Source organism: Papio anubis, chromosome 2, assembly GCF_008728515.1.
Source record: "Papio anubis isolate 15944 chromosome 2, Panubis1.0, whole genome shotgun sequence".
Lineage (NCBI taxonomy): Eukaryota > Metazoa > Chordata > Mammalia > Primates > Cercopithecidae > Papio > Papio anubis.
The window spans coordinates 134,347,839-134,373,482 of record NC_044977.1 but is presented as its reverse complement, the minus strand read 5'-3'; the positions used below and the strand labels follow the sequence as shown (position 1 = coordinate 134,373,482).

At 38.2% G+C, this 25,644-nt stretch overlaps 2 protein-coding genes across 8 annotated transcripts in view; one reads left to right on the top strand and one right to left on the bottom strand.

Annotated features, from left to right (window-relative positions):
* Window positions 1-25,644, bottom strand: part of VEPH1 (ventricular zone expressed PH domain containing 1) — a 246,439-nt gene that overhangs the window by 175,538 nt on the left and 45,257 nt on the right. The window lies entirely within an intron of this gene.
* On the top strand, window positions 3,325-9,939 carry PTX3 (pentraxin 3). The gene is made up of 3 exons (XM_003894913.5): window positions 3,325-3,594; window positions 4,060-4,461; window positions 8,710-9,939. Exons 1-3 carry the CDS (start codon window positions 3,465-3,467, stop codon window positions 9,321-9,323), a joined length of 1,146 nt encoding a protein of 381 aa, XP_003894962.1. The 5' UTR covers window positions 3,325-3,464; the 3' UTR covers window positions 9,324-9,939.

Sequence of the window (25,644 nt, the reverse complement as noted above, 5' to 3'; positions counted from 1 at the left end):
AGAGACGGGGTTTCACCGTGTTAGCCAGGATGGTCTCGATCTCCTGACCTCGTGATCCGCCCGTCTCGGCCTCCCAAAGTGCTGGGATTACAGGCTTGAGCCACCGCGCCCGGCCTGCATCTACATTCTTAATGAGACAGGTTGCAGTTTTCCCTTCTTGTATTGTCCTTGTCTCTTTTTGGTATCATACTTAGTAGACATGTAAAACGAATTTAGCACATTCCTGAACACTCTATTCTCAGAAGCAATTTGTGTAAGATAGGGATTATGTGTTCCTTGAATGTTTGGTGGAACTTGCTCATCGAACTATCTGGGCAGTACTCTATATATTTCATTATATCAAACCTTAAATTACGTAGTTTAAGTTTCTGTATCCTTTGGCAGGCTTTTTTTGGCATTTGAATGATGAGTTATGATATAGGTGAACTTCTCAGTTATGTTAAAATCTCCCTCCATGATTAGGTATTTGCCCATTTCTCCCTGCAATTCTGTCAATCTTTGGTTTATATTTTTTGAAACTATATTACTAGATAATTCAGAGATATCTTCCTGCTATTCTTTGTATCGTTCCTGTATTTCTTTGTATCATAATTTTAACTATCCTCTTTTGCCTAAGTCTATTTTTTAATGATGTTACTATTGCTATGCTAGCTTTTTTGAATAGTACTTGCTTGATATGTTCTCTTTCTCCCCTCCAATTTAAAGTTTTTAACTTTTAACATTTCTACTTTATGTTTTATGTGTAGCTTTTGTAAGTGATGTATAGCTGGATTTTTAAAATATTTCTTTTCTTTTTCCTTCTCTCTCTCTCTCTCCTTTCCTTTTTTTCAGGGTCTCATTCTGTTGCCCAGGCTGGAATGCAGTGGTGTGATCATAGCTCACTGCAGCCTCAACCTCCCAGGCTCAAGTGATCCTCCTGCCTCCTGCCTCAGCCTCCTGAGTAGCTGAGACTACAGGTGCACACCACCACACCAGACTAATTTTTAAATTTTTTGTGCAGATGAGGGTCTTGCTACGTTGATCAGGCTGGTCTCAAACTCCTGGCCTCAAGTGATCCTCCTACTTTGGCCTCCCAAAGTACTGGGATTCTGAACGTGAACCCAGCCTAAAATATTTCTATATGACAAACAGAAATATTTGTCTCGTAACTGGAAAATGTGTTTCATTAACATTTATGGTAATTATTGGTATATTTTGATTTAGTTTTAGCAAATAATATTGTACTTTTAACTTATCCTTCTTTCCTTCTTTTCTTTCCTTCTTCATTGATTTTTTTTTTTTAATAGATCAAGTCTTTCTTTAAAAATTCCCCCTGCTCCTTCTGTTTGGATGCCTATGTCCGTTTGGTAGCTGTCCTTAAAATTATAACGAACATTTTTGAGCAAAGCAAAATTAATTAATTTTTTTATCATCCTCCTGAGCAATTAAAGGATTGGAGAATCCTATTACTGAACATAAAAGCAGTACATTTTAGATTATTTCCTTATATCTGTCTTCCAGTTCATTAATATTCTTTTCAGCTTTTCTTAATTTGCCCCTTAATCCATGCCTCTAGCTCTTAAAAATTTCAATTAACTTTTAATTCTAGAAGTTATATTTGGTTCTTTTAAAAAATCACCTAGCCTTTTTCTTTTTGACAATGTCTTATTATTTTCTCATATTTTCAATTCCTTCTTTTAGAGCTTCAATAGTTTTAAACATATTTATTTTCTAGTTTTTGGCTGATATTTCAACTAAATGAAGTTCTTGGGGAGGGGCGTCTAATTCTTTTTGGTTTCTGCTGATTCTCATTTATAGTGGTTTGCTTCCTCATATGTTCAAATATCACTGTGAATTCTTTTTTTTTTTTTTTTTCCCCCACAGTGGCAGACAGTATATATTTGAATTCCAAACATGTCTGAGGGCAGGCCCAAATTCACAAACTCAGAGGGACCTTGTAGAGTACAAAGAGAGACATGGTTGCTTCCTACCTTTTTGTGCTAGGGCAAAGTGGGATTGTACCTACTGAAATGCAGTATGTAACCCTCTGAGGGTCCTGGATTTCATGAGGGTCTCTCTTCTAACTCTCTACCTTTGGCCTAAGCTTTGCTTCCACATGGTCACCAACATTTGGTGGTTATAGAACTATTAACCCCTATCTCACTTCACTCCTATTCCAGAGGGACCCTAGCATCAGCTCATGGGATTGTTATTTTTGCTTTCCTCTATCTTTGGCCCCTGGATTCTTCCCTTACTTTAACGGGAGCTCATCTGTACCTTTTAAGTTTTTATTAATATAATGCGAACACAGGCCTGTATATATTGTTAGAAGCAGAAATCTCTAAGTTTACTTTTAAAACATGATCCTTGCCTTGAAACCTTGTAGAATAATATAATGTCCACATATTACCAAGTTATGAAAAGAAACATACCTAAATAACTAAATAAGTATACTCATTTTCCCCCCAGGTTTTTTCCCTCATTTTAGGTTTACCCAGTTGTACTGTGTTGTTTGTCATAGGCCGGGCACGGTGGCTCACGCCTGTAATCCTAGCACTTTGGGAGGCTGAGGCAGGTGGATCACCTGAGGTCAGGAGTTCGAGATTAGCCTGGCCAACATGGTGAAACCTCGTCTCTACTAAAAATACAAAAATTAACTGGGCGTGGTGGCAGGTGCCTGTAATTCCAGCTACTCAGGAAGCTGAGGCAGGAGAATCGCTTGAACCCAGGAGGTGGAGGTTGCAGTGAGCCGAGATCACGCCATTGCATTCTAGCCTGGACAACGAGAGCGAAACTCAGTCTCAAAAAAAAAAAAAAAAAAAAAAGAAACACAAAAAAGTCTATAAAAGTATAGGTGCAACTCCAGAAGTATTAAAGACAAGATAGCTCGGATTGGACTTGACTTCCAGAGCCATACAATTCTTAATATGTTGGTTTATCTTGGAATCAGACCATTTTCAGTTTCAACCTGTAAAACAGTGTACAAAGGAAATATGGAAAGTTTTCTATATATAAAGGGTTGTGAAATAATAACAGCTCACAGAAAATGCTGAAATTATGATTTGCTTCAGTACCCTCTGAGACCTTCAGTCTCCCCTACCACCCCTCCTTCATCCCCATTGCTATCAATTCAAGTTACAACAGCTAATTCTCAGGAGAACAGTGAAAGCCTAGTTTCCTTCCTCTTTCCCCTCTGACCCTCCTCCAATTAATCTGACTGCAGTGTAAACCTTTGCGGTTTAATATTGTGCAACTTCCACATTTCCCTCGCCCTCCCACCCAGCCCCCTCCCCCACCAAATTCAGGGGAACTCCCGTTACCGCAGTGCCACCAGCATTACTCATTCATCCCCATTCAGGCTTTCCCCAGCATTTATTAAGGGCTCTCTGCTCCAGCCTCTCACTCTTATTCTCCCCCGCTCAAATTCAGCTCACTTGAGAGTCTCCTCCCGCCAGCTGTGGAAAGAACTTTGCGTCTCTCCAGCAATGCATCTCCTTGCGATTCTGTTTTGTGCTCTCTGGTCTGCAGTGTTGGCCGAGAACTCGGATGATTATGATCTCATGTATGTGAATTTGGACAACGAAATAGACAATGGACTCCATCCCACTGAGGACCGTAAGTTCACTTTAACTGTTTCTCTGCTAGCCCTAACTACATATCCACCTCTTGGTCTAAATAACCCACATATACTTCGTAGCCAGTGAGACGAGTTAAAAATTTACAGTTTGTTTTGCAAAAGTGAGAAGCACTTGAAGAAAGATGGAGGTTTCAAAGTTATTTCTGGAACGTACATAATGGGTTGAATCATATAAAATCGCCGATATTTTACTGTTTTGAGCTACATAACCGGCGATTTCATAGGGTACAACTTAATCTATACCTGAATGAATGATTTCCGTCGTTTTTGAGACATTTACATGCTGTTTTTCGGAGGTGTCCTTAAAGGGAAGGGGGATGCCAGGGAAGGGGGATGCCAGGGACGGGCTGCAACTTGGCACCACCGAGGGAGGTCAGCTTTTACAAAGCACATCCAAGGCAGGCCTGGGCGGACTGGTAACGTGTGTGTATCCCGCGCTCTAGCCACGCCGTGCGACTGCCGTCAGGAACACTCTAATTGGGACAAGCTCTTCATCATGCTGGAGAACTCGCAGATGAGAGAGGGCATGCTGCTGCAAGCCACGGACGACGTCCTGCGGGGCGAGCTGCAGAGGCTGCGGGAGGAGCTGGGCCGGCTAGCGGAAAGCCTGGCGAGGCCATGCGAGCAGGGGGCTCTCGCGGAGGCCAAGCTGGCTAGTGCTCTGGACGAGCTGCTGCAGGCCAGCCGCGACGCGGGCCGCAGGCTGGAGCGCCTGGAGGGCGCGGAGACGCAGCGCCAAGAGGAGGCGGGGCGCGCCCTGGCCGCGATGCTGGAGGAGCTGCGGCAGACGCGAGCCGACCTGCACGCAGTGCAGGGCTGGGCGGCCCGGACCTGGCTGCCGGCAGGTAAGGAGGCAAGCGGGGCCCGGACCTCCCACTGCGGCTTTGTTCCGGGAGCTTAATGGCAAGCCAAGCCAGGCCAGGCCACCTTCTAGGGGAAGCTTTCATGGGAAGCACACACACACACACACACACACACACACACACACACACACACACACCGCTCTATTTCTGCATGCGCGGTCACAGAGCTCAGGCACACCATACAAGGCGGGAAAATTGGCTTTAAAAAAGTATTCCTCAGTCCTAAGGAACCCTAAAGAGAGTTGTGGAGGTAACCATTACAGTCTTGAAATAGACGTCTAGGGCCCCTGACACCCGATCCGACTAGGCGCTGCAGGAGTCCACTGGCCCATTATAACCGTGACCCCTCTTGCCGCCCAGCTTCCCTCCGTTAGGGATTTCCACGTCTTCTAATTTTATCCTGTCTCTGTCTTTAGAGGAGCTCTGGTTTCCCGCACTATTTCAGGGCCCAGGCTAACGTTTAGGGATGTTTTCCAGCCCCTCAGACGGCCCCTCCTCTCCGCCCATTCTCAGCAAGAAACTTGAGACTGAATCTCATCTCCTGAAGGGTCAGCGGAATTCTCCAGGGGTCCCCCAGTCCCCGGGGTTTGTAGAATTAGCGCGACAGGGGAGGTCGGAGGGTGTGCAGTTTGGGATTCAGCGTGGAACAGTCAGGTGTAGGAGCCAATCCGTGTAGGCGATCCCAGCTCCAACCCAGGGATTCAGAGAATTGGGACCAAACAGGAGAGAGACTGTTCAAACCAGAGACAGCTTCTCAAAATCCCATGTGACACTCCATGAATCTCCAAACAGACATGGGTTCCCAAAATAATACTTTCTAAAGATGGTTAAAAAGAAAGAAACAGAAGATTCGGAGCCAAGCAATACTCCTTTGTATGCCAAAACTTCTAAGAAATGATGGTGTGACAATCATTTTGGATTATATTAGAAAATCAGTGTCCTAGGTAAGAAAATATAACTTGCATTTCTCCTGAGAATCCTTCCCTATATTTCCAAGAAAACAACTTTTACTGGATGGGGAGGGGGAAGAAGCATGTTTCATTTAAAATTACAGAACTTTATGTAATGAGAGCATGTTTCATTTAAAGTTACAGAAACCACACCATATTTCCTAAATATTTGAGGGGTGCTTATCAGTAAATACCAAATAGGGCTTCAGAGGAGAAAAAGCATAAATTCAAATGTACAGTAGATTCTCAATGTGACAGGAGAGAAATTAGAATTCTGCAGCCATTTTAATGGATGAAATGTCTTGTGTTTTGCAAACCACATAAAGTCATTGTACACTTAATGCACCCGAAAAACTGAAGAATTACTCTATTTTTTATCTTCATCTTTGCATATTAGTTAGAGCAGAAGAGGGATGTATTTCTGAATTCTAAAATGTTGATCCTTATTACATCCAATAATACTTTTACCCATATGCTTTGATTTATCTTCTCTTGGTCTCCAGCCAGCTTGGCTCCTAATCATTCTGTTGTTAGCCTCCTAAGAACCTGGTTTTAATTTTATTTGGTCTTTGATAATCAGAAAAACCTATTAGTTAAAAGCCATTTCATAAGAGAGTTTCTGACATTTTAAAGAGGTATTAAGAGCCTCGTTTTGGGGTATTGCTGGTCCCCAAAAGAAGATGACCAAAAATAGCCAACATGCGGTTCCAGTCCATGAACTTATACAGCCAGTGTAGCCTATAGGGAAGCTGAGTCTCTGAGATGCAATCCAGGACTGCTTTGGAATGCAATCCTGACTCCCTGGGCTTATTTAAAGAGGAAATCACTTAATTAGATTGCAGTAGGCACCCTCTTGAACACGACTTTACTGAAACTTTATAGAGACTATGTCAAATGCCCATGGATATGGTGATTTTTTCGATGATTTTTATTTGATTTTAATTAACACAGATAGAAAAAAAGATGTACCTAGCAATTTCATTTGAAATAATCACTGCCTCATTAAAAATTAATTTTAAAAAATCTTCAGAAGTTCAAATTATTTAGTGAAAAAGAATCAAAGCATGACAGGGCCAGTTTTGTGTTTTAGTATTGTAGTTACTTTTATATGATTATCTGAATGTCAATATTTTATTTGACTATCCCTAATACTAAAGGATAAAGTCCATAGTTGTTTAATGTTTTCAGAATAGAGCCTAGCCCTGAGCCACTTGTAGGAACCTGACGTAGTTTACCATACTTTTACATGGATGTTTGGGTTCTGCAAGTTCTCTTTACCAGTTATTCTGGAACCGTACTGGGAGTTTGCTTTTCAAAGTTATCTTATGGCAAATCTTCTTTAGGTTGTTATACCTGCCCTAATTTAGGTGTTTTTTTTTAAAAAATACCTACATACACACACACACATATATATACACACATTTATATACATATATATGTATGTATACATGTATATGTATGTATAAATATGTATATATGTATACATACACGTATATATGTATACATATCTATATAAGTATATATACACATGTATATATACACACATATATATACACACACACACACACACACGTATATAGATGCAGAGCTCACCTGTTCTTTCCCAGGGACACGTAAAAGGTTTTCGTTTCAGCATCTCCAGCTTCCCAAATTGCTAAGTCGCCTTGAGATGGACAGTGATGGAAACTTACTGAGTTTTCTACCTCAGATTTGAAAGTCCCCCTCCCAAGTGCTCTTTAGCAGAAACATGTTCTCCAACCAGGCCCCTTGAAAGAATGTACTTCTCTTAAAGATTTTCAGTTACTGCTTAAATAGTAATTATAAGCCTATGGACAAAGTAGAATTTTTAAACATATTTTTGGTCTATTCAGCTCTTGAGTGCTACATACTTGCTGCTTACAGACTTGCAGAATATTAGGAGCAGAATGGAAAGGCCTTTTTAAGATAACACTAAAGCCTAGAGAAATTATGGGGCTCATCCAAAGTTGCACAGCTCATTAGTAGTAACACCATCTGGATTCTAGCCCTCCTAGAGAAATCTAGGGGTTCTATTAATAAGAGGCAATGTAGTGTGCTGGTTAAGGGCGTGGCCTCTGTGACCAGACTGCAAAAGTTCAAACTCTAGTTTTACTACTTATCAGCTATGTAAACATAGACAAGTTACTTTTACCTAAGTTTTCTCATCTGTAAAATAGGAATGTAAAAGACTATCTCTTAGGGTTGGCATGAGGATGAAAATGACATACAAAGTGATTAGAACAGTATCTGATACATAGTGAATGCCCAATAAGCTTAGTCATCATTATTATACATTGTTGCCTTTCAAAGGTAGTTTTCTAAAAACTGCAAAGTTTACAAATATCTGAGAACATTTGGTGTATTAAAATGTATTCTGCAGGCTGGGTGCGGTGGCTTATGCCTGTAATCCCAGCACTTTGGAAGGCTGAGGCAGGTGGATCACAAGGTCAGGAGTTTGAGACCAGCCTGGCCAATGTGATGAAACCCCATGTCTAAAAAAAATACTAAAATTAGCTGGGCGCAGTGGTGTGAACCTGTAGTCCCAGCTACTTGGGAGGCTGAGGCAGGAGAATTGCTTGAACCTGGGAAGTGAAGGTTGCAATGAGCCGAGATCGCACTACTGCAATCCAGCCTGGGTGACAGAGTGAGACTCTGTCTCAAAATAAATAAATAAATAAATAAATAAATAAATAAATAAATAAATAAATAAAATAAAGTATTCTGCAATAACATCAGTATCCTAGAATTTTGCTGAAAAATGCATGTTGGTAAAGGCTAAATGGAGTGAACCAGGTCTACTGAATTTCATAGGTTTATTATTTTAGGAAGCTGGTGGTGGCAAAAAGAGAGAACCAGGTTGGGTTCTGAATTATTGGAAATTATAGAATTATTGTCTGAAGTTAACTGATAGTGATTCAACTTTTTTTTTTTTTTTTTTTAAAGCAGTAACAAAATATGCAAATTGGAAGGGGAGGTAGTTATGGATTTTGTTATTTTGTGGGTTTGGACTAGTTGGCTCTTCTCTTTGCATGCTTTCTCTTCATTTCGATGCTTCATTGGATAAGACAATTGGCTTTCCTTTTTTCTCATTTTCTTTGCTCTGCAGAGATTACAGTTGAAGCTTCTTAAGTCATAATGTAGGGTTTCATATAGCTTTCAATTATAGTTATTAAAATGTTTATGTTGAAATAACTAATGCCAGAATAATTCTGAATAAATTTATATTTTCTTTAATATTCTTCTTGTTTTCTTGCTACTCTAGGTTGTGAAACAGCTATTTTATTCCCAATGCGTTCCAAGAAGATTTTTGGAAGCGTGCATCCAGTGAGACCAATGAGGCTTGAATCTTTCAGTGCCTGCATTTGGGTCAAAGCCACAGATGTGTTAAACAAAACCATCCTGTTTTCCTATGGCACAAAGAGGAATCCATATGAAATCCAGCTGTATCTCAGCTACCAGTCCATAGTGTTTGTGGTGGGTGGAGAGGAGAACAAACTGGTTGCTGAAACCATGGTTTCCCTGGGAAGGTGGACCCACCTGTGCAGCACCTGGAATTCAGAGAAAGGGCTCACATCCTTGTGGGTAAATGGTGAACTGGTGGCTACCACTGTTGAGATGGCCACAGGTCACACTGTTCCTGAGGGAGGAATCCTGCAGATTGGCCAAGAAAAGAATGGCTGCTGTGTGGGTGGTGGCTTTGATGAAACATTAGCCTTCTCTGGGAGACTCACAGGCTTCAATATCTGGGATAGTGTTCTTAGCAATGAAGAGATAAGAGAGACTGGAGGAACAGAGTCTTGTCACATCCGGGGGAATATTGTTGGATGGGGAGTCACAGAGATCCAGCCACATGGAGGAGCTCAGTATGTTTCATAAGTGTTGTGAAACTCCACGTGAAGCCAAAGAAAGAAACTCACACTTAAAATACATGCCAGTTGGGAAGGTCTGAAAACTCAATGCATAATAGGAACACTTGAGACTAATGAAGGAGAGAGTTGAGATCAATCTTTATTTGTACTGGCAAAATAGTGAATAAACAGTTGAAGGAAAGACATTGGAAAAAGCTTTTGAGGATAATGTTACTAGACTTTATGCCATGGTGCTTTCAGTTTAATGCTGTGTCTCTGTCAGATAAACTCTCAAATAATTAAAAAGGACTGTATTGTTGAACAGAAGGACAATTGTTTTACTTTTCTTTGGTTAACTTTGTTTTGGCCAGAGATGAATTTTACATTGGAAGAATAACAAAATAAGATTTGTTGTCCACTGTTCATTGTTATTGGTGTGTACCTTATTACAAAAAAAAGATGATGAAAACATATTTATACTACAAGGTGGCTTAACAACTATAAATGTAGTTTATGTGTTGTAATCGAATGTCACTTTTTTGAGAAGATAGTCATATAAGTTATATTGTAAAAGGGATTTGTATTAATTTTATTAAGACTATTTTTGTAAAGCTCTACTGTAAATAAAATGTTTTATAAAACTAGCTCATGTCATTTAATTATAAATTTAAGAGATGTTTTGGAGCAAACTCATACTTTTCTCTTTTCATTTAAAGTAGGCAATTAGTTTTCAGACACTATTATGTAAACAGCATGGTTAATATTGTTAGGAATGAACAACTATAGACTTAAGTTTGGCTTCCTATAAATCATAAGCAAGAAATATTATCTCTACCAAGTCAATTCATCTCTGTGGGTTTTAGTTTTCTCAGCTGAGAAATCAAGGAATTGATGAAATAAGAATCTCTAGGACTCTTCCCATTTGACAATTCTAGGAGCTTATACAACAGCTTTCTGTACTGTGTAACATAAAAACAAACACCACACATGAATCATCACAGTTCCCCAGATACACATGATGCTTGCAAGACATGGCTTAGGAATGTTATTTGGGAGACCTAAGAATCTGGAAAAGAACTCCTGCCCTGAAAGCACACCCTATTCTCTTACTTACTCAGGAGGGAAAGGTCAAGCCCCTTCACACTGTGGACTGGGAGGTAACTTCCCCGCCATGCTAGCATTCTCCTGTAGAGTCTATGTGAGGGCTGATAGAAGGGCCTCACAAAGCTGCTTCTGAAATGTGGTGGACCCACAGTGATGATACGTCCTCCTAAAGATAGGGCATGGACAGCCACAGGACATTTCCTCTTCATGAGGTTTGGAGACAGGACCAGGAGTAATTTTGTAACTAACTAGCTAGGTGTCAGACAAGTTACATAACTCCTTTGGATCTTCTCAGTAAAAGGAGATGATTGGACTCAGTGCCTTTCAGCAATAAAATTCCACGAATCTAATAATTTTTGAGTATGTTCATCATATAAGTATAGCTTCACCCCATTTGTGAAACCCACAAAAGAGGCTAAGTCTCTAAGAAAATCACTTATAGTTAGGGGCTGATAGGCCAGTCTCAGACTCTTGGAGATCACATAATTCAAGGCTCTAGGCACACTGGGCACACGCAAAGTCCCTATCTAGCCATTGTCTATATGACTTGAACTCCCAGCTGGAAGAAGAAAAACTAGACCCAAAACTTAGGCAGAAAATTAGGCATGATTTAAATTCCTTTACACGCTGCAACACGAATTATACATGTTTAAGTGATGCCAGATGTTGCAGGCCAAGATAAATGCAAACTCATATGCTGGCAGAATGTAATATAAGAAAACTTTTAGTTTTTTAAAGTAATTACATGTTTATGGTAAAGAACAAACAAATAGAAGAAAATAAAATAATTCTTGGGTTAAAAAAATAGAAATTTCATCTGCTAGAGCAGTAAGTCTAGCTAGGAGTTCTATGGACTTATAATTGTTCCCAGATAATCATTTTCTCTCTTTCTGTAAATGAGAGAATCCTAGCTTTAGTGGCACATGTGACCACTCAGAGTAAATTCTATATTTTTCAACGTTGTCTGCAGCTTGATGCAGCCATGTAACTATGTTCTGACCAATGCTGAAACATTACATGTGATTCTTTTCCTCCTTCTGTCTGATTGGAATATGGTAATGGGCTGAATTTCGGCAACCATCTTAGACCATGAGACTCCATGCAACAATACAGAAGAAGCGTGGGTTTCTGATCGTTGTGAAGCCATCTAGCCAGCCCTGGGCTGCCTGCGCTCACTGCAACCCCCACTTTCTAGGTTGAAGGTGAAATTTGGTGAATTTCATTCACCAAATACTGAGGCATCACCATATTACAGCATAGTAAACTAATTGTGCAAGATGACTCAAACTATTAGGAGGAAAGATTTCTTTTATGTGAGAGAAAAATATACTTGTGTCGTGTTTAATCTTTTAGTTGGTTGATCATTCAATCTAATTTTGATCCAGTGATTTTTATTTTAATTTTAAAAACTACAGCCAGGTAGGTGGCTCACACCTGGAATACCAGCACTTTGGGAGGCTGAGCCAGGCGGATCACGAGGTCAGGAGATCAAGACCATCCTGGCCAATATGGTGAAACCCCGTCTCTACTAAAAATACAAAAAATGAGCTGGGCATGGTGGCACGCACCTGTAGTTCCAGCTACTCGGGAGGCTGAGGCAGGAGAATCACTTGAACCTGCAAGGTGGAGGTTGCAGTGAGCCATATTGCACCACTGCACTCCAGCCTGGCAACAGAGTGAGACTCTGTCTCAAAATACATAAATAAATAAATTAGCTGGGTGTGGTGGTGCGCTCCTGTAATCCCAGCTACTCTTGAACCTGGGAGGCGGAGACTGCAGTGAGCCGAGATCACACCACTGCACTCCAGCCTGGTAATAAAATAAAATAAAATAAAATAAAATAAAATAAAATAAAATAAAATAAAATACAACTACACACTTTATTCTCTGTAAAACACCCATAACCTAAACTTGGAAAATACATTTTACAAATTCTCGGGAAGTTGGATATCTGACTTAAAAAAAAAAATAACAACTAAGCAAATTAATGAGTTTGAGAATATATAGGTATTAGCAAAAGGAGGAAATAAGAAATGTGTAAAACTGAGATAAAATATCTAAAGAGAAGTATCAGCATGCTGGCTTATGTTAGCACATTGTCCACATTGTCACATATTTTCATTCACCAAATACTGAGGCATCACCATATTACAGCACAGTAAAATAATTGTGCAAGATGACTCAGACTATTAGGAGGAAAGACGTGTGTGTAATAAATATATATTATATATATACACATATATATTTATAAAATAATATTATTTGTGTGTGTAGAGTGAGCAACTGTCCTGGCTTCCCTAAGATAGTCCCACCTTTAGCACTGAAAGTTCCATGTCTGTCCTGAGAAGCCCTCAGTCCCAGGCAAACTGGAACAGTTTTTCACTCGAGTATATATGTAAGTATGTCCAGTAGAGCTAATTTTTTGGCAGAGATAATATATGAACTAAACACAGTTGATATATTTTCCTTGTCCATTACAATGTAAATTGGCTTATAAGTATTAACACCTTTAAAATATATTCAGAACATTCTACTACCAAGTATATATTGTAGAATTGTAGAGCTTTCTATTTACAATTACTTGATTGACTTCACTTTAACGAAGAATTAGATTTGCAAACAAACGAGAAATTATAATTGATTTTTATTTCATTTCCTATCAAATCTTAGATTAGAAATCTCTTCCCTGAGTTTTACTAAGGCCAAATGTTTCCAGAATTGTCTTTCATCCACTTAAGAAATGTACTCCTAAGGTTAAAGTCTTGGTTAAAGTAATTGTGTATGTTCATTGATGTATTCTTGGATTCAGTGAACATGAACACTCGTATCGTTGATCCTTGCATCAAGTTTTATAAATTTGGAGTGTAAAAGACAAGTTTGCTGGGCTTGGGGTCAGAAATCCAATATTCAAATCCTGGCACTATGACCTATAACTTAATAACTGTAAGAAATCAGGCCTGTCAAGTAATCTCAATGAGTCTCAAATTAGTCAGGAAATTAGGGATAACAAGACTTGCCTACCTTGTTGAAAGGTTAGTAAGCAGATAATTTCAAAAAAGTGCTTTCTAAACCATAAAGTTATATTGAAAATAAGATAGTTATCTTAAAAAATGTTTTTCCAAGTTGTTTTCAGTGGATTGAAACATAAATAAGCAAGCAAACAAAAATACAAACAAATAAATGAATGTAAGGATTATTTTCCATTGTGGGTAAGTTATTTTCAGAGTTCAGCACACAAATGTCCAAATCTATGCAGGCCTTGTTCTACTTCACAGCAGCATCTACTGGCGAAGTCAAGAAGGTGCAAACTCTGACTTAGATCAGATCCAAGATTTGTTTAACAATTTAGAAGTCTTTTTCTGTTTTAAGACATCTCTGTTCCTTGATCCATATGTGCATTGTCTTTTTATATCTCTACATTTAATAGTTTTCTATGGGTATAAATATTCAGGTTGAATATTCTTAATAAGATTGCTTGGTAGCTTGTTTCCTAGAATATTTGATTAATAAATTCTTTCTCAACAACTTGTTTTATGGTGAACTTAAAAACCACTTCCTTTAAGAATAATTGTATCATGAATTTTTAATGGTTAAGCATCTCCCTGGAGATTACAAAACTCCATGAGGGGATACGGTTCTGCTTCCAGTCTTTTTTTTTTTTTTTTGAAATGGAGTCTTGCTCTGTCTCCCAGGCTGGAATGGAGTGGCATGATCTTGGCTCACTGCAACCTCTGCCTCCCAGGTTCAAGTGATTCTTCTGTCTCAGCCTCCCAAGTAGCTGGGATTACAGGCACGTGCCACCTTGCCTGGCTAATTTCTGCATTTTTAGTAGAGATGGTGTTTCACCACGTTGGCCAGGCTGGGCTCAAACTCCTGACAAAAAGTGATCTGCCCACCTCGGCCTCCCAAAGTGCTGGGATTACAGGCATGAGCCACAGTGCCCAACCTGCCTCCAGTCTTTTAATATGGACCTGGTACATAGCAAATACTCAACTGGTGATGACAAAAACAACCAGAATGATGATGATGATGATGATGATGATGATGATGATAATGATGATGATAGAAATCATAGTAACCATTGATGAACGATGGGCCCAGAATTGCACAAAGCATAGACATTTTATCTATTTAAGTCTCATACATCCTATGTCATATATACTATAACTGTCATATTAGATGGGGGGACAATTTTCCATTTCCATTTCTCTGAGACTGCTCACCAAGCAGTGGTTTGAAATTTGTCTCACACGGAGAAAAAATGAACTGAATTTATCATAATTAACTAGACAGTATTTTCCAGGTTATTGCCAGCAAGTAAAAAAGGAATTTGGACTCTTGATGAGATAATGTTACTTTTTATTCCAAAGACTTTCTACTTAAGTTTCCAATCATTTGAAGTCATTCTGTGACTTGTGCCAGAGGACCACGTAAAAGACATATTGATGGTGAGGCGTATTTCTCTATTATGATCACTGATTCAGAAATGCGGAAAAAGGGACATTACTACTTTTAGATTAAATAGCAATGGTGTTCATTGCATCATGGAGTTTCAAATCAAAATTTTAAAAGGGCTTCCCTATAAACTCTCAAATAATCCATTGTAGTTATAGGGTCTTCAATAATATTTTCAGCTTTTTGAGTGAAAGATATGCTAACTTGCGCTGCACTAAGCATTGGTTGTGCTTTTATTTATCAGTACTGAAAAGACATTACAGACCATTTTCATATGGCAAAGAACAAGTTTGGAGACTTATTCAGGAGCACTGGAAAACAACTTTCTTTTTTAAAAAGGTTCTGATGTTACAAAACATCACATTTTACTCCTGGAACGATTTAAGCAGAAAACAAATTCATTGCCCAAGTGATATGGTTTGGCTCTGTGTCCCCACCCAAATCTCATCTTGAATTGTACTCCCATAATTCCCACATGTTGTAGGAGGGACCCAGTGGGAGACACATGACTCATGGGGGTGGTTACCCCCATACTATTCTTGTGGTAGTAAATAAGTCTCATGAGATTTGATGGTTTTATAAGGGGTTTCAGCTTTTACTACCTCCTCATACTCTCTTGCTGCCACCATGTAAGAAGTGCCTTTCACCTTCTGCCATGATTGTGAGGCCTCCCCGGCCACGTGGAACTGTGAGTCCAACAAATGTCTTTCTTTTAGAAATTGCCCAGTCTCAGGTACATCTTTATCAGCAGCATGAAAATGGACTAATACACCAAGTGACATCCTTATCTTATTTTTTAATTCAAGGGGAAACATTAATATTTCCCTAATAAGTATAATTTTAGTTTAGTTGTTTAGTATTAATAGATACCTTTTATCAGAATAAAGATTCTCCCTTTTATTTCTTGTTTGCTGAGAGATTTTTAAAATTTTACTAAAGAAGAGACTTAGATTTGTTTTATGTATTTAGGTCTTTATTCCATCTGCTATTAATTTATGCATGTTGTGATGTGGACAATTGTCTCAAAACCATTTATTGAATAGTCTGTCCTTCTCTACTGTCAATATTCCCCTAACATATATACAGTTTCCATATATGCATGGATTTGTTTCTTGCCTCTCTGTTCTATTCCATGGGTTATTTACCTATCTTACACTAGTGCTACACTGTCTTGATTATTACGATTTTATAATATATTGATATCTGGTAGGGAAATTACTGCCTCTTCCTCTCCCCCAACAATTCCCATCTTCTTCTCCTTCTGTGAAACTGTCTTGGCTCTCTGTTTCACTTAATCTTGTAAATTTAAAAATCAGCTTGTCATCTTTCATGGAAACCTCTGTTGGTATTTTATCAAAATTTCACTAAATTTATTGAAAATTTACATCTTTGCCACATCAAACTCTCTCATCTGTGAACATGGTATATTTCTCCATTTTCTTATTTAATTGCTTTCAATACACTTTCATAATTTTATTCTCAAAAGCTACATTTTCCTGTAAGTATTGTATATTTTTCTACTTTAATATTTTTAATTTTATATTTTCAATTTATTATGACCAGTATGGAAGAAAACAACTAATTTCTCTAAATTGATCTCACTTCCAGCACTTTACTGAAACTCGTCTTATTTTGTCTTAAAACTGATTGGAGAATACTTACTTTTTTTTTTTTTTTATTGAGACAGGGGCTTGTCCTGTCATCCAGGCTAGAGCACAGTGGCACAATTACACCTCGCTGCAGCCTCAACCTCCTGGGCTCAAGCTATTTTCCCACTCCAGCCTCCAGAGTAGTTGAGACTACAGGTGCACACCACCAAGCCCAGATAAATTCTTTGATTTTTAATAGGAACGAAGTCTTGCTATGTTCCCCAGGCTGATCTTTAACTCCTGAGCTCAAGCGATCCTCTCACCTTGGCCTCCCAAAGTTCTGGGATTGCAGGTGCAAGCCACCATACCCAGCCAGAATAATTAAATGTTCTATTATAGACAATTATCACATTTTTCTAGAGAAAATTATTGTTTTGACCCTTCTTTTCTGATTGTTATAACTTTCATATATTTTTCTTATCTAGGCTAGGGCTTCTAGTGCCACAGTAAATAGAAGTAGATAGATTAGTATCCTCATCTCATTCCTGACTTTAAATGAATGCTTCTACTGTTTCACTATATATAATGAAACATATATACATATATTTATATATAGTGCTCTATCATTATCTATGTATATATCTCCTCATAATCATTTTAAGAAATTTCTCCAAAATTACTATTTTTGAATTTTGTTCTCATGAACAAACAGGTACTGAATTTTATGAGTTACTTGTTACTAATCACATGATGTTTTTCCTCTTTAGTCTTTTGCAATGTGGAATTATATCGAATATTAGGCCATCCTGCATTTGTGGGAGAAACTCAGCTAGGTCATTATGCATTTATAAAGTGGGTTTAACAATAGATTTCCCTCATAAGATATTGAGAGAGAATTACATAGGTTAAAAAGTCAGTACCTGGTATATAGTAAGCACTCAGTAAATGTTAACTATTATTTACTTTAAGCACTGCTAGAGTCAATTTTGTTAAAATTTTTATTTATGATTTATGCATCTATGTTCATAATTAAGATGGGCCTGTATTTTTATTTCTCATACTGTCCTTGTCCGTGTTGATATCATGGTATTGATATCATGGCTATACTAGCCCTGTAGAATAAGGTGGAGAATGTTTTTCTGTTTCAGTTATCTGGGAAAGTTTAAACGAGATTGTAATGATCTGTTCTTTGTATATTTGTTATAATTTTCCTGTAAAACTAATTGGTATGTTTTTTTATTTTTAATCTTTTGCATGTGAGTCAATTTTAAAATACTGACACAATTGTCTTATTCAAGTTTTCTATGCCCTTAACTTTTAAGTATGAATTAAGATAACATTCCAATTATACCTTTAATCCTTCCTCCAAGAAGTAAGACCTTTTACAATTACCACTTACTGGGAGAATTCAGAGAATACAACACAGACAAAATAACTCTGAACAATTTGAATAAAATAAATGTGTACTTAAATTTAACGTAAAAGTAAACATTACTTACATATAACCATTAATAACAAGAGGTAGCAACAATGGACTTAGAACAATTAAAATATTTGCCTTCAGGGATAAACACATAGGCCATTGGACAACGTCTCTCACGATTCACTCATAAGCATAAAAGAGCATTTGGTTTGAAATCAGGCACAGGATGCAAATGGATGCATATAACACAATTGTTAAAAATATGATCAAGGAAATAATAGCAAACAAGTCTAACAGGCAAACACCCTGCCACAGCACAAGAGTCTCCTGGCCCCATCTGGTCAACTTTTTAATCAGTGTTTTAAAATGAAGACCAGAGTGGCTCTGCTCATAAAATTTACGAGATTTCAAATGTAAGTCAAGAGAAATCAAAGATGTGATTGTGTGATTGACAAAGAAGTGAATTTGATTTTAGGTTACCTTAAGGAAAATACAGTATCAATAGGGAGGATAAATCCATTTTAGTCCTCATAGGCAAGGAAACCAGAGCACATGCTGGGGAGGGCAGCAAAGCAGAGCAGGGGTCTGGGTACTCCTTGCAAATGGATGCAGAAACAAATCATCATCTGCCGAGTGAGCAAACTGAGAGGGAAACTGACTGTTATGCCTGAGGAGGAAAAGAGGGAAGTGCAAAGGGAAGGAGTGGTGAGATATGAAAGTTGGAGCTAGTTTTTGAAAGTTTATCATGTGAAAGAGGAACGAGGCTTTATTAGGCCCAAGAAAAGGGCCTTAGTCAAAAGTGGGAGGCCACAAGGGGAGAACTTCTAATTCAACAAAAGGAAGAAACATCTAGTACTCAGTTTTGTCCAGAGATAAAGTGGATTGTCACAGGAAACAGTGAGTGAGTTCCCTGGCAATAAAGGGATTCAAATATAGGAAGGCAAGTATGATTATCATCATCACTACCTTAGCTGATATTTATTGAAAGCTGACTATGTTTTGACATTATCGCATGTCATTGTCTCAACATCTATATGTACATATGAGGAAACAGAGGCTAAGAAAATAAAAATACAACCCAGTATTTGGTGGTGCTAAGATTACATCATGAAAGTAGACTTTACAGTGAAATGGTCAGGGTTTGAATATTGCTTTTAACTTCTCTAGGCTTCAGCTTGCTCACTTACAAAATGGCATGTGGACATTTGTATTCTTTCATTCCCCACTATTCATTCATCTACTGTTGGCAACAGTCCTGGGTTTCTTTTGGGGATCTACTCCTCCTGTACTCCCAATCTATGTGGCTTTGCTGCAGCCAACTCCCATTCCCTGCTTTGAGGGTGGCTCATGACCTAAGCCTGACCAACTGATGTACAGTATCCCCTGGAAATAATGATGGATTGGTTCAGAAATGTTCATGTGGCCTGTGTCAGACCAAAGAGAAAAAAGAGACTGGATGTGAACTTTCTTTTTCTTAATCGGTGTTCATGATGATGTGAGCTGGAAGATGCAGAGGCCTACACCAATCACGAAAGTAAAACCCATCCTGAGGAAGCAGGGCTGAGAATTGACCTTTGGGATACCATTGAACCCTGAATCAACCATCTGAGAAGTCTGGTATACTCATGGACTTTGCAGGTATGTGTGCCAAGGAGAGGTTGTTGTTGCTCCTCTTTCTCCTCCTCTTCCTTCTCCTTCTCTTCTTCCTCATCACCAAGTCATTTACATCTGTAGATTTCTGTTACCTAAAATACTACTAACCGGTAAAATGGCATAATAATAGGACTTCTTTTATGAGGTTCTTGTGGGTATTGAATGATATAATGGGTATAAATGGCTTAATACAATATCTGACATCAGAAATGCATGCAGCAAATTTTAGCCATTGTAGCTATTAATAATGTTTTTGTAATTATTATCTTCATCATTGAATGGATGACCATTCAATATATTTTATAGAAGTAGAAATATGGGAAAATAAGCATTAGTGTACTGTAAGGCAAAGAAGACCTAAAGAGGAGAAAAACTATAAGTAATGAAAAAAGAAATCCCATGATGACTCCTCAGGCCGTTTGGTAGGGGATGTAAGACAAAGAATTGCAGAGCAGAAAACTTACTAATCAGAGACAGCAAGATCCCTTCTGCTTTGCAACTTAAAGTTTGACGGGCTTATGTGAGTGATAATGGAGTTTTATAGTCACATCAGTCTTAAAACTCCAAACCCTGAAATAGGTAGCCCCAACCTTTTATAGGTCAAATTACCATTCATTTTATGATAATTTTCATAGTGCCAGATCAAATAAACCAAATTGTTTATTTCAAATGCTTGCAGTGAATTTAGAAAGTCTACTTCGTGTTTCAAAGATTTCGTTGTCATCGAAAAAGGATTTTTTAAAAACCCATAGATGAGCTAAGTTCTTGGCACCAATAAAGGGCTAATTCATTTTTTTTTTTCATAAATCTGTTACTTGCAAGTCTGACTATCATGGTTTTAAAATGTGTGGTGTGCATAAATGTTTTAAATTCCTATAAAATCTGTTTCAAAAATGTAGCCAAGGTGTTGAAAAAAAACATAATTGCTTTTCTGGGCTTTAAGCAAATTTAATATTACATATAAAGTGAAATTGGCGATTTAATCCTGTGGCCAAAAGAAATTGGAAATGAAAATACTGACTAGTATTATTAATGACAAATCTTTAGAGGGAAGCACAGGTTGAGTGATAAACTTCCACTGTCATGCTGGAGTTCAGACATACCTAGCAGACCATTGGAGTGGCTGGTCAGAAGTCTTGGAATGGTACTAAGAACCCACCTTAGGAATGTCTGGTACAATGAACTTAAGTTAGGAACAAAACTTTAGTTCTTGGAAGGAAATAGGCATTTTGAGAATTAAAGTATTAATTTGTTGATAGCCACAACTCCTGGGTGAATAGTTGAGCCCACAGGAAGGAAAGACAGCTTTAGATAAAACAATAATCTATTTTATTTTAGTTTTTCAACTTTTAGAGTCAAGGAAACATGTGCAGGTTTCTTAAAGGCTATATTGCATGATGCTGAGGTTTGGGGTACAATTGAACCCATCACACAGTTAGTGAGCACAGTACCCAATAAGTAGTTTTTCTATCCTTGCTCCCCACTTCCTAGCCCTCTTTCAGTACCCCAGTGTCTACCATTCCCATCTTTATGTCCACATGTACCCAATGATTAGTTCCCACTTACAAGTGAGAACATGTGGTGTCTGGTTTCTGCACTAATTTGCTTAGGATAAAGGCCTCTAGCTGCATCTATGTTGCTGCAAAGGACATGATTTTGTTCTTATTTCTGGTAGCATAGTATTCCTTGGTGTATATGTACCACATTTTCTTCATCCAATCCACTGTTGATGGGCACCTAGGTTAATTCCATGTCTTTGCTATTGTAAATAGTGTTGCAATGAAGATATGAGTGCATGTGTCTTTTTGGTAGAAGGATTTATTTTCCTTTGGGTATATATACCCAGTAGTGGAATTGCTGGGACAAATAATAATTCTATTTTAACTTCTTTGAGAAATCGCCAAACTGCTTTTCACAGTGGCTGAACTAATGGGCACTCCCACAAATAGTGCATAAGCATTTTCTTTTCTCCGCAGCCTTGCCAACATCTATTGTTTTTTGAATTTTTAATAATAGCCATTCAGACTGGTATGAGATGGTATCTCACTGTGATTTTGATTTGCATTTCTCTGATGATTAGTGATATGGAGCATGTTTTCCTATAATTGTTGGCTGCTTTTATGTCTTCTTTTGAGAAGTGTCTGTTCAGGTCCTTTGTCCCCTTTTTTTTCTTTAAGTTCAGGGGTACATGCGCAGTTTTTTTTATATAGGTAAACTTATGTTATGGGGGTTTGTTGTACAGATTATTCTGTTACCTAGGTATTAAGCCCAGTACCCATTAGTTACTTTTCTTGATCCTCTCCCTCCTCTCACCCTTCACCCTCCAATAGGCCCCAGTATCTTTTGTTCCTCTCTATGTGTCCAGGTATTGTCATAATTTAGCTCCCACTTGTAAGTGACAACATCTGGTATTTGGTTTCCTGTTCCTGTGTTAGCTTGCTAAGGATAATGGCCTCTGGCTCCATCCACATTCCTGCAAAGGACATAATCTTGTTCTTTTTTATGACTGCATAGTTTTCCATGGTGTATAGGTATCACATTTTCTTTAGCCAGTCTATGATTGATGGTCATTTTAGGTTGATTCTATGTCTTTGTTAATGTGAACAGTGCTGCAATGAACATATGTGTGCATGTGTCTTTATGATGGAACAATTTGTATTTCTTTGGGTATATACCCAGTAATGGGATTGCTGAATTGAATAGTAGTTCTGTTTTTAGGTTTTTGAGGACCAACCACCACTAACAGTGTATAAGCATTCCTTTTTCTCCACAACCTTGCCAACATCTGTTATTTTTTAATAATACACTGGTGTGAGATGGTCTCTCATTGTGGTTTTGATTTGCATTTCTCTAATGATCAGTAATGTTGAGTTTTTTTCATGATTGTTGACTGCACGTATGTCTTCTTTCCAAATGTGTCTTTTCATGTCCTTTGCCCACTTTGTAATTTTTTTTTCTTGTAAATTTCTTTAAGTTTCTTATAGATGTTGGATATTAGACCTTTGTCAGATGCATACTTTGCAAATATTTCCTTTCATCCTCTAGATTATTTGTTCACTCTATTGATAGTTTCTTTTGCTGTGCAGAAGCTCTTTAGTTTAATTAGATCCTATTTGTCAATTTTTGCTTTTGTTGCAGTTGCTTTTGTTGCAATTGCTTTTGGTATCTTCCTCATGAGATTTTTGCGCATTCCTATGTCCAGAATGGTGTTGCCTAGGTTGTCTTCCAGCGTTTTTGTAGTTTTGGGTTTTAAATTTAAGTATTTAATCCATCATAAGTTAATTTTTGTATGTGGTATAAGGAAGGGGTCCAGTTTTAATCTTCTGCATATGACTAGGCAGTTATCCCAGCATCATTTATTGAATAGGTAGTCCTTTCCCCGTTGCTTGTTTTGTCAGCTTTTTCAGAGATTAGATAGTTGTAGGTGTGTAGCCTTATTTCTGGGTTCTCTATTCTGTTCTATTGGTCTATGTGTGTGTGTTTGTACCCGTACCATGCTGTTTTGCTTACTGTACCCCTATTTGAAGTCAGTTTGAAGTCAGATAGCGTGATGCCTCCAGGTTTGTTCTTTTTGCTTAGGATTGCCTTGGCTATTCAGGCTCTTTTTTGATTTCACATGAATTTTAAAATATTTTTTCTAGTTCTGTGATGAATGTCATTAGTAGTTTAATAGGAATAGTATTGAATCTATAAATTGCTTTGGGCAGCATGGCCATTCTAATGATATTGTTTCTTCCTATCCATGAGTATAGAATATTTTTCCATTTGTTTCTGTCATCTCTGACTTCTTTGAGGAGAGTTTTGTAGTTCTCCTTATAGAGATCTTTCACCTCCCTGGTTAGCTGGATTCCTTGGTATTTTATCTCTGTGTGTGTGTGGCACTTGTAAATGGGATTGCATTACTGATTTGGTTCTCAGCGTGGCTACTGGTGGTGTGTGGGAGTGCTAGTGATTTTTGTACATTGATTTTTGTATCCTGAGACTTTGCTACAGTTGTTTATCAGCTTAAGGAGCTTTTGGGCTGAAACTATGGCATTTTCTAGATATAGGATCATGTCATCTGCAAATAGGGATAGTTTGACTTCCTCTCTTCCTATTTGGATGTGCTATATTTCTTTCTCTTTCATGATTGCTCTGGCCAGGACTTCCAATACTATAGTGAATAGGAGTGGTGAGAGAGGGCGTCCTTGTCTTGTGTCAGTTTTCAGTGGTAATGTTTCCAGCTTTTGCCCATTCAGTATGATGTCGCCTGTGGGTTTGCCATTGATGGCTCTTACTATTTTGAGGTATCTTTCTTCAATACCTAGATTATTGGGAGTTCTTAACATAGAGGGGTGTTGAATTTTATCAAAAGCCTTATCTGCATCTATTGGTTTTTGTCTTTAGTTCTGTTTATGTGATGAATCACATTTATTGATTTGCATATGTTCAACCAACCTTGCATCCCAGGGATAAAGCCTACTTGATCATGGTCGATAAGCTTTTTGATGTGCTGCTGGATTTGTTTTGCCAGTATTTTATTGAGAATTTTTGCATCAATGTTCAAGGATATTGGCTTCAAGTTTTCTTTTTATGTTGTGCCTCTACCAGATTTTGCTATCAGGATGATGCTGGCCTTATAGAATGTGTTAGGGAGGATTCTTTCTCCCTCAATTTTGGTACCAGCTCTTCTTTGTACATCTGGTAGAATTCAACTGTGAATCTGTCTGGTCCTGGGCTTATTGTGATTGGTAGGCTATTTATTACTGATTCAATTTCAGAGCTCATTATTGGTCTGTTCAGGGACTCAATTTCTTACTGGTTAGGTCTTAAGGGTGTATGTGCCCAGGAATTTACTAATTTCCTCTAGATTTTCTAGTTTATGTGTATAGAGGTGTTCATAATATCTTCTGATGGTTGTTTGTATTTCTGTGGGGTCAATAGTAATATCCCTTTGTTGTTTCTGGTTATGTTTATTTGGAGCTTCTCTATTACCTTCTTTATTAGTTTAGCTAGCAGTCTAGCTAGCTCCTGGATTCGTTGATCTTTTACATTTTTTGTGTGTCTTAATCTCCTCCAGTTCAGCACTGATTTTGGTTATTTCTTGTCTTCTGCTAGCTTTGGAGTTGGTTTCCTCTTGGTTCTCTTGGTTCTCTTAGTTACACTGCTAGGTTGTTAAATTGAGATCTTTCTAACTTTTTGATTCGCACTTTTTAATGGGGTTATTTGTTTCTTGCTTGTTGAATTGCTTAAGTTCCGTATAGTTTCTGGATATTAGACCTTTCTCAGTTGCATAGTTTGCAAAAATTTCTCCCATTCTGTAGGTTGTCTGTTTACTCTGTTGATAATAATTTATTCTGCTGTCTAGAAGCTCTCTAGTTTAATTAGGTCCCACTTGTCAATTTTTGTTTTTGTCATAATTGCTTTTAAGGACTTAGCCATAAATTTATTGCCAAGGCTGTTGTCAAGAAGGGTATTTCCTAGGTTTTCCTTGAGGACTTTTATAGTTTCCTTGAGGACTTGCATTGAAGTCTTTAATCCATTTTGAGTTAATTTTTGTATATGGTGATAGTTGTCCAGTTTTATTCCTCTGCATATAGATAGCCAGTTATCCTAGCACCATTTGTTGAATAGGGAGTCCTTCCCCCATTGATTACTTTTGTTGAATTTGTCAAAGATCAGATGGCTCTAGGTGTGCAGCTTTATTTCTGGGTTCTCTATTCTGTTCTACTGAGAAACCATCTATTTTACTGCAAACATGGCAACTTACTTTGGCACTGCTCTGGGGCCTCTCTACCACGGTGCAACACTAAGGAGAAAGGCTGGTTAGTGTTTTTTCTCATCCTGCCACTGGCTGCCACATTGAATTACTGGGCTAAGGACTTAGTAGTTCCTGAAGCTTCAGGTGGTTCAGCACAAAGGCTGCCATCACTGGCAGGGTAGCATGGAGTTCCCAGGAGTGGAGTCCATTCCTGGGATCTGCATGGCAGTGGTCTTAGGGTCTGCTGGGCTCACATGGTGGAAGAGGACAGCACCCCACCATGCTATGCCAGGAAGCATGGACAGAATAGCAGTATGGGCTTGGGGATTGGTCTGGATACCTTGGGAAGACAGCACACATAGGAAACCCTTGGGGACCCTGAGAA